Below are 16,355 nucleotides of genomic sequence, written 5' to 3'. Positions count from 1 at the left end.
TGAATATCACATGTGAGTTGCTATGCATGTAAGTATTGTCATAAAACAAGCATGGAACAACATAAATTATGGATACGTTGGAGACGTATCAATGTCCAAAACTGAAACTTCCACCATGAATCATGGCTTTAGTTAGCGGCCCAATGTTCTTCTCTAACAATATGTATGCTCCAACCATTAAGGTGGTAGATCTCTCTTACTTCGTACAAGACGGACATGCATAGCAACTCACATGATATTCAACAAAGAATAGTTGATGGCGTCCCCTGAAACATGGTTATCGCACAACAAGCAACTTAATAAGAGATAAAGTGCATAAGTACATATTCAATACCACAATAGTTTTTAAGCTATTTGTCCCATGAGCTATATATTGCAAAGGCGAATGATGGAATTTTAAAGGTAGCACTCAAGCAATTTACTTTGGAATGGCGGATAAATACCATGTAGTAGGTAGGTATGGTGGACACAAATGGCATAGTGGTTGGCTCAAGTATTTTGGATGCATGAGAAGTATTCCCTCTCGATACAAGGTTTAGGCTAGCAAGGTTATTTGAAACAAACACAAGGATGAACGGTGCAGCAAAACTCACATAAAAGACATATTGTAAACATTATAAGACTCTACACCGTCTTCCTTGTTGTTCAAAACTCAATACTAGATGTTATCTAGACTCTAGAGAAACCAAATATGCAAACCAAATTAGCAAACTCTAAGTGTTTCTTCACTAATGGGTGCAAAGTATATGATGCAAGAGCTTAAACATGAGCACAACAATTGCCAAGTATCAAATTATCCAAGACATTTTAGAGTTACTACATGTAGCATTTTCCAATTCCAACCATATAACAATTTAACGAAGAAGAAACTTCGCCATGAATACTATGAGTAGAGCCTAAGGACATACTTGTCCATATGCTACAGACGGAGTGTGTCTCTCTCCCACAAAGTGAATGCTAGGATCCATTTTATTCAAACAAAACAAAAACAAAAACAAACCGACGCTCCAAGCAAAGTGCATAAGATGTGACGGAATAAAAATATAGTTTCAGGGGAGGAACTCCGATAATGTTGTCGATGAAGAAGGGGATGCCTTGGGCATCCCCAAGCTTAGACGCTTGAGTCTTCTTAGAATATGCGTGGGTGAACCACCGGGGCATCCCCAAGCTTAGAGCTTTCACTCTCCTTGATCATATTGTATCATACTCCTCTCTTGATCCTTGAAAACTTCCTCCACACCAAACTCGAAACAACTCATTAGAGGGTTAGTGCACAATAAAAATTAACATGTTCAGAGGTGACACAATCATTCTTAACACTTCGGACATTGCATAAAGCTACTCGGACATTAATGGATCAAAGAAATTCATCCAACATAGCAAAAGAGGCAATGCAAAATAAAAGGCAGAATCATCAAAACAGAACAGTCCGTAAATATGGATTTTATTAGGGCACCAGACTTGCTCAAATGAAAATGCCCAAATTGAATGAAAGTTGCGTACATATCTGAGGATCACTCACGTAAATTGGCTTAATTTTCTCGAGTTACGTACGGAGAATTAGACCCGCATTCGTGACGAAGAAAGAAATCTGTTTCTCGCGCAAGAATCCAAATCTAGTATTTACTTTACTATCAAAGACTTTACTTGGCACAACAAAACTCAAAACTAAGATAAGGAGAGGTTGCTACAGTAGTAAACAACTTCCAAGACTCAAATATAAAACAAAAATACTCGTAGTAAAAACATGGGTTGTCTCCCATAAGCGCTTTTCTTTAACGCCTTTCACCTAGGCGCGTAAAGTGTATATCAAGTAACATCAAGAGATGAAGCATCAACATCATAATTTTTTCTAATAATAGAATCATAAGGTAACTTCATTCTCTTTCTAGGGAAGTGTTCCATACCTTTCTTTAGAGAAAATTGATATTTAATATTACCTTCCTTCATATCAATAGTAGCACCAACAGTTCGAAGAAAAGGTCTTCCCAATATAATGGGGCAAGATGCATTGCATTCAATATCCAAGACAACAAAATCAACGGGGACAAGGTTATTGTTAACTATAATATGCACATTATCAACTCTCCCCAAAGGTTTCTTTTTAGCATTATCAGCGAGATTAACATCCAGATAACAGTTTTTCAATGGTGGCAAGTCAAGCATATCATAGACTTTTTTAGGCATAACGTAAATACTTGCACCAAGATCACATAAAGCATTACAATCAAAATCTTTGACTCCCATTTTAATGATGGGCTCCCAACCATCCTCTAGCTTTCTAGGAATAGAAGTTTCAAGTTTTAGTTTCTCTTCTCTAGCTTTTATGAGAGCATTTGTAATATGTTTTGTGAAAGCCAAGTTTACAGACGCTAGCATTGGGACTTTTAGCAAGTTTTTGTAAGAACTTTATAACTTCAGAGATGTGGCAATCATAAAAATCTAAATCATTACAATCTAAAGCAATGGGATTATCATCCCCAAGGTTGGAAAAAATTTCAGCAGCTTTTATCACAGTGCGCTTCAAGTAGCTTTAGCAGCTCAGTAATTTTGCGCGCTTTGCACTAGGAATAGAAGCATTGCCAACACCAATTATTTACCATTAATAGTAGGAGGTGCAGCAACATGTGAATCATTAACAATGCTAGTGGTGGTAATAGTCCAAACTTTAGCTACATTTTTCTCTTTAGCTAGTTTTTCATTTTCTTCTCTATCCCACCTAGCACGCAGTTCAGCCATTAATCTTATATTCTCATTAATTCTAATTTGGATGGAATTTGCTGTAGTAACAATTTTATTTTCAATATCCCTATTAGGCATAACTTTCGATTTCAAAAGATCAACATCAGAGGCAAGACTATCAACCTTAGAAGCAAGAATATCAATTTTATTGAGCTTTTCCTCAACAGATTTGTTAAATGCAGTTTGTTACTAATAAATTCTTTAAGCATAACTTCAAGTCCAGGGGGTGTATTCCTATTATTGTTGTAAGAATTCCCATAAGAATTAGCATAACCGTTACCATTATTATAAGGATATGGCCTATAGTTATTACTAGAATTGTTCCGATAAGCATTGTTGTTGAAATTATTATTTTTAATGAAGTTTACATCAACATGTTCTTCTTGGGCAACCAATGAAGCTAACGGAACATTATTAGGATCAACATTAGTCCTATCATTCACAAGCATAGACATAATAGCATCAACCTTATCATTCAAGGAAGAGGATTCTTCAATCGAATTTACCTTCTTACCTTGTGGAGCTCTTTCCGTGTGCCATTCAGAGTAATTAACCATCATATTATCAAGAAGCTTTGTTGCTTCACCAAGAGTGATGGACATAAAGGTACCTCCAAGCAATCTGAATCCAATAAATTCCGCGAAGAAAAATTTAGTCCTGCATAGAAGGTTTGGATGATCATCCAAGTAGTCACTCCATGGGTTGGGCAATTTTTAACCAAAGATTTCATTCTTTCCCAAGCTTGAGCAACATGTTCATTATCCAATTGTTTAAAATTCATTATGCTACTCCTCAAAGATATAATTTTAGCAGGGGGATAATATCTACCAATAAAAGCATCCTTGCATTTAGTCCAGGAATCAATACTATTCTTAGGCAGAGATAGCAACCAATTTTTAGCTCTTCCTCTTAATGAGAAAGGAAACAATTTTAATTTTATAATATCACCATCTACATCCTTATACTTTTGCATTTCACATAGTTGAACAAAATTATTGAGATGGGCAAGCAGCATCATCGAACTAACACTGCAAAATTGCTCTCGCATAACAAGATTTAGTAAATCAGGTTTAATTTCAAAGAATTCTGCTGTAGTAGCAGGTGGAGCAATAGGTGTGCATATGAAATCATTATTATTTGTGCTTGTGAAGTCACACAACTTAGTATTTTCAGGGGTGGCTATTTTAGCAGTAGTAAATAAAGCAAACTAGATAAAGTAAATGCAAGTAACTAATTTTTTTGTGTTTTTGATATAGCAAACAAGACAGTAAATAAAGTAAAGCTAGCAACTAATTTTTTTTTTGTTTTGATATAATGCAGCAAACAAAGTAGTAAATAAAATAAAGCAAGACAAAAACAAAGTAAAGAGGTTGGGAAGTGGAGACTCCCCTTGCAGCCGTGTCTTGATCTCCCCGCAACGGCGCCGTAAAAAGAGCTTGATGGCGTGTAACTCACACGTTCGTTGGGAACCCCAAGAGGAAGGTATGATGCGCACAACAGCAAGTTTTCCCTCGTAAAGAAACCAAGGTTTATCGAACCAGGAGGAGCCAAGAAGCACGTTGAAGGTTGATGGCGGCGGGATGTAGTGCAGCGCAACACCGCAGATTCCGGCGCCAACGTGGAACCCGCACAACACAACCAAAGTACTTTGCCCCAACGAAACAGTTGAGGTTGTCAATCTCACCGGCTTGCTGTAACAAAGGATTAACCGTATTGTGTGGAAGATGATTGTTTGCGAGAAAACAAGAAAACAAGTATTGACAGCAGATTTGTATTTCAGTATTAAAGAATGGACCGGGGTCCACAGCTCACTAGAGGTGTCTCTCCCATAAGATAAAAGCATGTTGGGTGAACAAATTACAGATCGGGCAATTGACAAATAGAGAGGGCATAACAATGCACATACATGTCATGATAAGTATAGTGAGATTTAATTGGGCATTACGACAAAGTACATAGACCGCCATCCAACTGCATCTATGCCTAAAAAGTCCACCTTCAGGTTATCATCCGAACCCCTTCCAGTATTAAGTTGCAAAACAACAGACAATTGCATTAAGTATGGTGCGTAATGTAATCAACAACTACATCCTTAGACATAGCATCAATGTTTTATCCCTAGTGGCAACAACACAACACAACCTTAGAACTTTCTGTCACTGTCCCAGTGTCAATGCGGCATGAACCCACTATCGAGCATAAATACTCCCTCTTGGAGTTAAGAGCAAAAACTTGGCCAGAGCCTCTACTAATAACGGAGAGCATGCAAGATCATAAACAACACATAGGTAATAACTTGATAATTAACATAACATGGTATTCTCTATCCATCGGATCCCGACAAACACAACATAGAGTATTACGGATAGATGATCTTGATCATGTTAGGCAGCTCACAAGATCCAACAATGAAGCACAATGAGGAGAAGACAACCATCTAGCTACCGCTATGGACCCATAGTCCAGGGGTGAACTACTCACTCATCACTCCGGAGGCGACCATGGCGGTGTAGAGTCCTCCGGCGATGAATCCCCTCTCCGGCGAGGTGCCGGAGGAGATCTCCGAATCCCCCGAGATGGGATTGGCGGCGGCGGCGTCTCTGGAAGGTTTTCCGTATCGTGGTTCTTCGCCTCATGGGTTTCGCGACGGAGGCTTTAAGTAGGCGGAAGGGCAACGTGGGGGCCACACGAGGGCCCCACACCACGGGTCGGCGCGGCCAAGACTCGGGCCGCGCCGCCCTATGGTGGCGGCCCCTCGTGGCCCCACTTCGACTCCTCTTCGGTCTTCCGGAAGCTTCGTGGCAAAATAGGACCCCGGGTTTTGATTTCGTCCAATTCCGAGAATATTTCGTTACTAGGATTTCTGAAACCAAAAACAGCAGAAAACAAAGAATCGGCTCTTCGGCATCTTGTTAATAGGTTAGTTCCAGAAAATGCACGAATATGACATAAAGTGTGCATAAAACATGTAGGTATCATCAATAATGTGGCATGGAACATAAGAAATTATCGATACGTCGGAGACGTATCACTGGCCGATGGCCAGTCGCCGATGGTCGTCGGTGTTCCCGGGTTCCCGCGAGGGCGTGTGTGTGCTCAGTCGAACGAGGGCGACGAGACAAACCTACTGGTGGTGGCGCCGCCTCCAAATGGTCGCCGGAGCTTGGCCGGCGGCGAGACCGAGCGGCAGAGCTCACGGGCCTACGATGCAGGGCATGCTACGGGATGCAATCGAGCGAGCTACGCATGCTAGGAGGATCGCGTGGCTCACCGGGAGCACGCAGGCTTGACGGCGTGGCTTGCGGTGGTCCGGTTCGCCGGATTTCCTGGCGCCGGTCGTCGGAGAGATGAGCTCGGTGAGGATGCTCTGAGGGGTTTTGGCTCGATTCCTCCCGCACCGTGACCATGTCGACCATGGCGGTGCTGATGGTGGTCACGACGAGGTCCGGGGAGGCTCCAAACGAGGGCGAGAGGTGGTGGTCTGAGGGTTAGGGTTTCGGCATTGGGGAGAAATTACGCAGAGGAGGAAGAAATGGAGGTCTCCCGTGCATTTTATACGTCCTTGGGCGTGCGCTGGCGGTCAACCACTCGCGGCGGCGACCGCGGGACGTGGAGTTCTCGTCGCGGTGGCGAGCTCCCGTGCGTCCGGTGAAGGAGACGAAGACGACGACGTCCTCCTCATCTTTATCCACGCGAAGAGGTACATGGGCCGCGATGGGCCGTGGCTGGGTCGACTGGTGCTCGGGCTGCTTGGTGGGCTACACGCCAGGTAAGGTCCTTTTCTCTTTTCCTTTTATTTCTGTTTGCATTTCTTGTTTTGAATTCTGTTTTGAATTCATATTTGAATTATTTTCTATTTTGTGGTCTTGCTCATTTCATTCATACCGTAATTAGTTCAGGGTACTGTAGAGTCTTTAGTGGCGTATTAGCAATTTTCATATGACACTATAACTTTGGTTTAATAATTAGTATTGGTATTTGGATTAAATTTCCATTTAGGTATGCATTTATGTGTTCTTTACCTTTTTGCTTCTTGGTTATAAATCTCTTTTGAATTATTAGAGTAGATAATTTCTATTCAAAGCATTTTGAAGATCATTAGGAAGTCTTGGTTTCTTATTTGGGAGTGTTTTCCACTTGCAAATAATTTTATGTGAACACTTCTTTATTAAGGTCTTGTAAGATTCACTATAATCCTATTTCAAGGTTAACACTAGTATTATATTTTGATAACACCTTGAAATGCCTAAAGTAGATATTACTCTCATCATGGTTTGGTCTTGGTTATAATGATAAGTGGTTGATCACCACACATGGTTTAACTATCAAATATGTTCTAGGTTTTAGTCTCCCCTATGCATGATAATAGAGTACTTGCTTAATAGTTGATGTTCTCCTTTAGTTATTAAAGATTTGAGAATTGGTTTTATCTTCTACCAATAGACTTCTAGTATTATCCTTGATTTATCATTGAAGTAACTAAAGTGGTTATGGTTCTTTTTATAGTTAACTTTGGTTATAAGGATGAATGGTTTCTCATCATTTAGAGTATAGAGTTTGACTCTTACTGTTTTCTTGTGGTTCTTAAGTGAAAAATAAGTGGAATGTAGATGTGGTAGAATTCTACTTATGATCACCAAGTGATTCACAAGTAAAGGTTGGGATATAAGCATATGGTTGCTTACTAGTGATCTCCCTATAATTTCATGTGGAGATGAGATCTACTTATCCTAGTAGGGTTTAACTTATCCTCACATACATCAAGAGCATGATCATGGATTAGGCATGATCAACTTGTTCTTAATATCTCTACCTTAAGTTCTTAGGGTTTATGATCATCACTCAATTTATAATGATCAAGGTTTGGCTTCCTAAGGTATCTCTCATTAATTAGGTTTCTCAGTTCCATGATCAAGCATTGTCTTGATCAATTAATGTATAGCACTTCTATTTTATTTTCTAGGATAGAACTTCTATGATTGCCTCATTAGTTTATATCCCAGGAGAATGCCTGGGATATTCTGCTAGGGTTCTTCTCAAACAATGATGATAGGGTCATCTGGGTATAAGAATAGTTCTCTCCCTCAAATCCAAGTGTTGCCTCAACTATCTTGAGTGTAACTCCATAGCTTGAGTTCTCTCATATAGGAATGGTTTATTCTAGGGTTTATGGTGTTCTCCTAATATTTATTTAGGTTACTGAGCTAAAGATTCAATTGTCTACCTTAGTTGGATTATTCCACTCCTTATTTCACTAAGTCATGGATATAGTCTTATTCCACTTGGTATTTGGTTATCTCACCACTCCAAGGTGAAATGGTTTACAACCCAATGCTTTAGTTCAAAGATTGTCCTTTATTCCATAATAGGTAAAACTAGAATTGATATGAATGGGCTCTCTCACTTGGGAAGGACTTCAATACTAACTTAGGGTTATTCTCCAAGGATAATTATGTGGTCACCAATATCTATGGTTAACATAAATGGGTTCTCTCTCTAGGGAAGGTCTTGAATAATATCCTAAGGTTTCTCTTAAAGATGATGGTTTGAATATAATATCTTGGAATAGAAAGGTATATATTTATAGGGTTGATCTTCTTGTTATGTTTCCAGTAATGAAGTAAAATGAACACCATGAGGTTCATGGTAGGATTAAGGATTAGTTTAAGACATGGAAAAGATAAGTGAAGAATGGTTTCCCAATTATTGTTACTTGATTTCCAATTAATTGTAGGTTCATATGTTATGGCAGGGAATTCCATATTATGATCTTTTATAAGATCAAGCAATTGATCATTGAGTAAAGTGTTGTTGTGTTGATTATTAGTTCCATTTGATCTAACCCCTTAGATCAAATCATCTCTACCCAAAACAAGGTTTTATCAAAGTCACATTGAGGTTTGCGGCGCTTGACTTGATGAGCTACTTCAATTCCACCAAGGTCAAGTGAAACTTCGGCTATCGTGATCTGTTTTACTTTAAAGCGCGAAAATTCCCCAGATTTTCTATGCATGAATGCAATGCACACATCTGATTCCTCTATTTTTGTAACCCCATTACCTGGGATATTACAGGCCCCACACGCTAGGGCCGCGCGGGCCCCCCTGGGCCGCGCCGCCCTAGTGTGGCGGCGCCCCGTGGCCCCACTTCGTCTTCTCTTCGGTCTTCTGGAAGCTTCGTGGCAAAATAGGCCCCTGGGCGTTGATTTCGTCCAATTCCGAGAATATTTCCTTACTAGGATTTCTGAAACCAAAAACAGCAGAAAACAACAACTGGCTCTTCGGCATCTCGTTAATAGGTTATTTCCGGAAAATGCATAAATATGACATAAAGTATGCATAAAACATGTAGATATCATCAATAATGTGGCATGAAATATAAGAAATTATCGATACGTCGGAGACGTATCAACAGCCCTCCTATGACTCGAAGGTGGCGGTCACCCCTCTGACTGTGTCTGACCTGGTGGTTCAGGTAGCGGCAGAGGTCGCGGCTAGGTTGGCCACCAAAAAGAAGAACAAGAACCGCATGGAAGTGGAGAGGGCCTTGAAGACCGGGCAGAAAGGGACTGCCACCATGAAATGGCTTCCATTCATGTCCAACTTTATGTTGGAGAAGATGTGCGGCTTGATCCAGAGTGGAGTGAACACTGACAAAGGACTCAAGGAAGTCCATCTCAATTCTGTGACGAAGGGCCTTTTTGACCACTGTGGTGTGTCTGTGTGCTCCACTCAGGTGTACAACCACCTGAGGAAGTGGAGGCATAGGTGGCTCACCATTAGCAGGCGCGATCTAAGCGGGGCTTAGTGGTACGAGGATACCAAATGCATCATCCTTGAGGGTGAGCACCTCACTAACTGAGTCCACCTCACTAACGCTTTTGATCAGCCACGAGTAGAACTAATATCATTGTCCCTTCGTATCGTATGATCACCCAAAGGACGCGGAGTTCCTGAATGTGTCCATTGCCAACTACGACGAGATGCATACCATCTTCTCCTTCGGCCTCGCCACCAGCAAGTACGTCATGGGATCCAGTGAGCTCCTAGGCTCGGCTGCAGCAAATCCTGCACCTGAGGATGTTGAAACACAGGAGTCCGACACGGTCAACCTCGATGCTGAGAAGGCTACCTACGCACCTGAGAAGGTGAGAAGGTGAGCTCCGGGAAGAGGAAGAGAGACGCCTTCGTCGATGACGAGCTGGTGTCCTTCACCAACATGAATGTTGCTGTGAAGGATGTCGCACAGGCCATCAGGGACAACAAGCCCACGGACATGCACCCTGACCTAAACGGGCAACCAAACGATGGGGTCTGGGTTCTTTCTCTGGCGCGCAAAAGACTGCACATGCTACCAAACAAACCGCTTTTTATGGCCCATAACCCGACGCGCAGGAAACCCCATCTTACTGCACTAGTGGTGAAAGAATCGCATGCAAACTATCAAACGTGCCCATAGTAGGCGAATACTATGGCGCAAGCATGAAGCATCTCCAGGACTCTGGTAGAGGCGTACAGCAACCAATGGCCAAGCGAAATGATAGTGATAGCAGCGAGTCAGCACGTCATTACACATTTACAGGACAAAATAAGCACTGGACAGTACAGATGTTTCCGGCATCTTTGCCATGTAAAACAAGCGATTATCTTCTTGCTTCCTCAAACATATGTGGTGGGATCTCGTGAAAACACCAGCTTACCGTGTTACATCACACTGGAAACCCAATTGGAGTGGCCTTTTTATTCATACTTATCTCTTGAGAAATTTGGAAAAAGCTGAAATGCCAGAGTCTCCCGGCACACATTTTTTAATGTAAATATAGTTATCGCTAGAATTAAGGATGAGGCAAATACTTAATGCCTTACCAGAGCAAAGTTTTTGAGTAATATAATATGGAGAGATTAGGTTGATTCTAAAACATTCTTCTTTGCTAACGAAAATGACATATCTTTTGCTTTGATTCATAAAAAACGTAGTCAGAAGAAGCGTTGTTTCTTCCGGCAGCTCTAATACTGAGCTCATTGTCTTCATCACCATCTCATCATGTCCAGGGCATGTTGCTGCACATTCGTCCTTCCAGAGCCGCAACTAGTCCCTTCTATCTTATGCCCATCCCACGATGCATCTACAATAGCTAACATCTCTAAGGTAGTTGTGCTCGATCAAATACCCAACATCTTTGAGCTACCACAACTAAAATGTGTAGCCATGTTGTCAATTCATAAACAACAAACATTTAAGCCAGACATAAATAAACATTTGCATAAGGGAATGAAGGGGGGGCAACCGGGGGATAGAAGAATGGCTCGAGCTTGACACAGACGTGGTGACGGTCATCGACAAGCTCCGGAGGCACCAGACAAGCTCAGAGGGGTAGGGAACTTTGGCATATAGTTTCCGATTGCGAGGAAGAGGAATTGCACACGAATAGATAGATGTAGCCTGAACATGTTGCAAAAAACACCCTACCACTAGTGGGCATGCTTTCATTTACACCCAAGTGGCCTGACAGGGGACCCGCTTTCTAGCGGGCGCCAGCAAATATGCTATGTGATGCGCCGGTGATCGCCGGTGGGCCCCGTAATCGTCTTCAATTACCTTAGTCTATCTATTCTTGTGTCGGGTGATCGAGACAAGTTAGGTTGTAAGTCCAAGGACAGCGACATTTGCTGCCATGTCCTAGACCCTGTTGAACTATTTGTTATACGATAATTATTGAGGAAGACTTCTTACGATGTGTTGTTGATTCTAGTTTCAAATTCGTGCAGTTTTTGCAGCACTGGGACCCGTTGTGTAGTCACCAGGATAGAGAGCGGCTAGATTCCATGTTAGGATACCTAATGGAGGCAACACGCCAAATTCCTGCTTTGTCCCGTCGCTGACCTTTGGCCCTCCACGTATGGGGCGTTTCGCTTTGTGTTTTAATTTGCGCGTGTTTGTGTTGTTGCCCCAACATACATTTGTCTCTTTTTATGACTTCATCTGAAACTTTATCTGATTTTGGTTGCTTTGTTTATGAAAATAGGAGTGAAAGGTTGTGTCGAGGAATTATTTTTCAGTGTCGATTTTTTTTTTGTTGAGCTTATTCAGTGTCGATTGTTGTACGAGCTCGCCGTAGCAAACCAGAAAGAGAAACATTGGGCTGTAGCATCTGGTCACAATCCAACAAAGCCCGGCCTGTAGCCCATCTCCAACGCCACGACCTTGCTGAATAAGATCCATACCGAAACTCAATCCGAGCCACACATCCCCATTTCGCAACCAAACCACAGCCCCAGCCCGAACCCTAGCGCCCCAGCGAACGAGCGAACCAAGCGGCGGCCATGGCGGCGGCGAAGATCCGATGGGGAGAGCTCGAGGAGGACGACGGGGCCGACCTCGACTTCCTTCTTCCGCCCCGCGTCGTCATCGGGCCCGACGAGAACGGGTTCAAGAAGACGATCGAGTACCGATTCGACGACGACGGCAACAAGGTCAAGGTCACCACCACCACCCGCGTCCGCAAGCTCGCCCGCGCGCGCCTCTCCAAGGCGGCAGTCGAGCGCCGCAACTGGTCCAAGTTCGGGGACGCCGCCAGCGGCGACGACGCCTCCGCGAGGCTCACCGTCGTCTCCACTGAGGAGATCCTCCTCGAGCGCCCACGGCCCCCAGGTTCGTCCTTGTCTTGTGTACATCCCCGCTTAGATCTGGGTCGATTCAACTGCTGTTTTGCTATGCATTCTCCACTCTATAGGTCAAATTAGCATTGTAGAATGGAGATTGGCGATCTGTCTAGTATAGATAGAAATGACTGCTGCCTCTCTTTCTTTGCAACCTGGATGATTTTGTCTGTGTTCCGTTATATCAAAGTAATGGAACTCGATCCCAATGTTTGGGTCGCGTGAAAAAAAAAGATAGAAATGACTGCTCTCACAGTAATACAGTAAGCTGTCAGTGTTATGTTTAACAGTTTATGTGTTTACATTGGGAGACAAGTAAATAGAATGGTAGCTATGGTATGTTTTGAAGCAATGCTGATATGGGGTAAGGGACAGAATACTAGTTCTGGAAGCTTGTTACGAGAATTTGTCTGAAGTATATATTAAGAGAAGCCGCAATTGAATGTAATGTAATCGAGTCAGGACTCAGGAGGTCTACAAGGTTATTTGGACAACTGAACAATGTTCCAGTTATGTAGGTGATTTAAGTACATTGGGTCCAGGCCATGTAGAATGCTAGAACATGGAGTTATCAGTTGAAGTTCTAATGAACTGTTGGTTGTGGAGTACAAGAATTAATTCGAATACATTACTATCATTGAAAAATTTGCACGTTGTTTTGTTCCATTTTCTTGTGATGCGATGATTATGTCACCAATTGTTTTAGATGATTTCCTGCTCTTGCGGATCATGTTGACACTATTATTTCAATCCAGTTAATCGATGCTGCGGTCGAGTAGGTTAAAGGTTTGTTAGCACACTAGTTCCTGAATGTTGACTGTTAATCACTGGTCATGTTAACTTGTCTTTCTTTCATAGCCAACCCAATTTAACCTTGTGTAACGTGCCACACTTGTTTTACTCTCTCCATTTCAATGAATAAGGCCTCCATGTTTTCCGTGTTTTTCTTTGACAAAAAATTACTCCAAATATATATATAGATTGTTGATATAAAATTAGCATCATTAGAAACTGTTTTTCGATAAGAATCCACGATACTAATTACTACAATATAATTAAGATTTTGTTGCTCATTTTTTGGTCAAAGTTTGTCTTGGAATATGTGTGCGACTTTTCATCGAAACGGAGGTAGTACTGTCTATCTTGCTTATCATGTTGACAATCAGTTAATGTATGCTTGTGTTTGAATAAGTTAAAGGTTTGTTTGTTATATAACACACTTGTTCCTGAATGATGATTGTTCCATCACTAGGGAATGTTAGCTTGTCTTTCTTCCGTAGCCCTCCTGAACTTAACCTTGTGTCTGTGTCCCATGCATATTTTATTGTCCATTTAGCCATCTGATATGCTCAAACTGTAACATGGGATCTTAATATTTTCAATAGTTCTACTTGCTTTTTGATAATCACTTAATTATTGTTGTTCTTAAGCCCATAACCTAGCTGGCTTTGCTTTATCTCTGTGCTCTTAATTTTTAATTCTTCACTTAATTGTAGGGAGCAAAGCTGATGAACCAAGTGCTTCTGGTGATCCACTGGCAAGCAAGGGTGGTGCTGTTCTCATGGTCTGCAGAACCTGTGGTAAGAAGGGTGACCACTGGACCTCAAAGTGCCCCTACAAGGACCTTGCTCCAGCACCAGATAGTCTGGACAGGCCTCCTACTTCCGAAGGACCTCCAACATTGGGTGGTGGTGGTGCTGCAAAGGGATCATACGTTGCTCCAAGATTGAGGGCTGGCGCAGTGCAAGATGCTGGACACGACATGAAGCGCAGGAACGATGAGAACTCTGTTCGTGTTACCAATCTATCAGAGGACACCCGTGAACCTGACGTCCTCGAGCTTTTCCGCACATTTGGCCCGGTCAGCCGTGTGTATGTTGCAGTGGATCAGAGGACTGGATCAAGCAGGGGCTTTGGCTTCGTCAACTTTGTCCATAGGGAGGATGGTGAGAAGGCTATCAGCAAGCTCAATGGGTATGGTTATGATAACCTTATCCTCCATGTGGAGTGGGCAGCACCCAGGCCCAGTTAATTTGTATAATATATGTACTGAAAATCTTCTGTCAATGTGTTCGAATGTTGTACTACGTCAACATGTTTAATTAAACTACATACTTGAAATTTTTGAAAACTTCATGAGACGTGTATGAAAACTGCATGAGGATGACGATGTGATTTCTTGGTGCTTGTGTCCTCGGGGACTTTCGACTTGTTCTAAGTTTATCTCTAGCGGGTTGATGCAAAACGGATGAGTAGCTGCCTGCGTTCGTTTCTATCGGGTGGCCGATGCGGAATGGGCCAAGTGACTGTTTGCGCCTAGAGGTATCTTTAGTGGGCCGACGCATTTTTATCTGGTTGGGTCATATTTGTTTTGATATCCCAAAATAAAGCCAAATAATTATATTTTACCAAAACATGACTTCCAAACACTGGCTAGAGTGGCTCAAATAGGTCTCAAATGGTATGGTACAAAATGGGCACAACATGACTAAGATTAGCCAAATGTAGTCCACAAGGAGATCATGGTGCTTGACATTGGCGTGGCAGAATAGGCGTCACGTGCGCTTTTTTAGGAACAAAGCCCTAGTGTCGACGTCCATGGTGGCCAAGTCGGCCAGCATGATCCTTGTGTCCTCTGCCCGAATCTTGGCCTCGGCGTCCATCTTTTAGCCTCGACGTTTGCCCTTTTGGCCTCGACGTCCATCCTTTGGACTTCAATGATCTCTTTGGTGAGGTTGACGTAGATTGCAGTACATACCTCTTTTTCCAGGTGCCTTTTCTCGCCCCTTCTCGCCTTGGCGACTTCATAATCAACCATGATCTTCTTCAAGGTCTAGCTCAACGCAAGGGCTTATGCCTTCCGAGCAAGATCGACTCGGGGACAAGGTGGAAGGGCATTCTGCCCAGGTTCGTCATCTTCGCTGCCGATGACCACCGTGATTTTGTCATTCTTGACTGCTTCCTTGTAGGTCACATAGCCAACCCTCCACTTCATCGCCTTCTTTAGCTTCTCCCAACAATAATGGACCATGTAGAAGCTCTTCTTATGTGTTGCCTTGAATCTCTCGAAGGCACTGGCTACCTAAAATTGCTAAAAGTTAGGTTTATGATATGCTAGTGCCAAGTAGTACATAGATGGAATGACGATGCTTGTTTCTTACCACTGCCTCAACGCCCGTCCTGCTCTCCGAGTGGACAGCAACATGGTCGACGTCGACACAAAACTTGCATGTCTCCTATTTGATGTAGCTCCCTCTTTCTGTGATGGACTCTTAGTTTGAAACAAACGAATAGGAATCCAAGGTTCCTTTGAAAGCCTTTGGGATAAGACTATGCTATAGAAATTTTGGAGGAAAACTAACATTAGGTTTTACTCTATGTTTTCATCTCCCTGCGTCTAAGATTTCTGTGTTTTTTCCGTATGAGATCTAAAGATTTCTTTGAGGCTTCTCTGTGGTTTTGGTTCATGTATGTATGACTCTAGGTTACATGGCATCTCAATTCCTATATTTTTTCTTCCTATTTTTACGTTTGTAAGTTCTCTAAACTACACACACCTGCCACCTTCAAGCGACTACTTTTCTGTCACTACAAACATCCGAACATAGTTGGCTCTACAGGTAAGGATGTAAATGGTACGCATAATTTCCGCTCCATATCCGCATCCGTATCCATTTTTAAGGATATGGTATGTACTTTTAGGAATTCGTCGGATATGGATGCGAATGTGGAAATTAGTCAAGTGGATATCTAACTGATAAGGTACCGGATATGGTACTGATAATATCCTACGAATAAGGATTATCCAATACTTTTGCGAATAATCCGATGTCCTCAAAGAACCCCAAATACCTAGACAATGCAGTTAGTCTATGGGTCCAAGTATGCATTTTATGTCAGCAAACAAGTTGGTTTGTCGTACAAACCAAGTGTGCAACTTCGATATAGTCCAGT

General features: G+C 42.3%; 1 protein-coding gene across 1 annotated transcript; it reads left to right on the top strand.

The window, feature by feature from the left end:
• The first annotated feature begins 12,000 nt into the window (after positions 1 to 12,000).
• On the top strand, positions 12,001 to 14,537 carry LOC124681655 (eukaryotic translation initiation factor 3 subunit G-like). Its single transcript, XM_047216526.1, has 2 exons — positions 12,001 to 12,393; positions 13,898 to 14,537. Exons 1-2 carry the CDS (start codon positions 12,066 to 12,068, stop codon positions 14,431 to 14,433), a joined length of 864 nt encoding a protein of 287 aa, XP_047072482.1. The 5' UTR covers positions 12,001 to 12,065; the 3' UTR covers positions 14,434 to 14,537.
• Positions 14,538 to 16,355: the final 1,818 nt, after the last annotated feature.

The sequence above is a fragment of the Lolium rigidum genome, unplaced genomic scaffold (assembly GCF_022539505.1).
Source record: "Lolium rigidum isolate FL_2022 unplaced genomic scaffold, APGP_CSIRO_Lrig_0.1 contig_51086_1, whole genome shotgun sequence".
NCBI lineage: Eukaryota > Viridiplantae > Streptophyta > Magnoliopsida > Poales > Poaceae > Lolium > Lolium rigidum.
The sequence above is the reverse complement of the archived record's forward strand: the minus strand, read 5'-3'. Positions and strand labels throughout refer to the sequence as shown.

Coding starts and splice junctions, on each gene's coding strand:
- LOC124681655 (XM_047216526.1), top strand. CDS start 12,066: ATGGCGGCGGCGAAGATCCGATGGGGAGAGCTCGAGGAGGACGACGGG. Junction 12,394..13,897: donor CGAGCGCCCACGGCCCCCAG/GTTCGTCCTTGT, acceptor ACTTAATTGTAG/GGAGCAAAGCTGATGAACCA.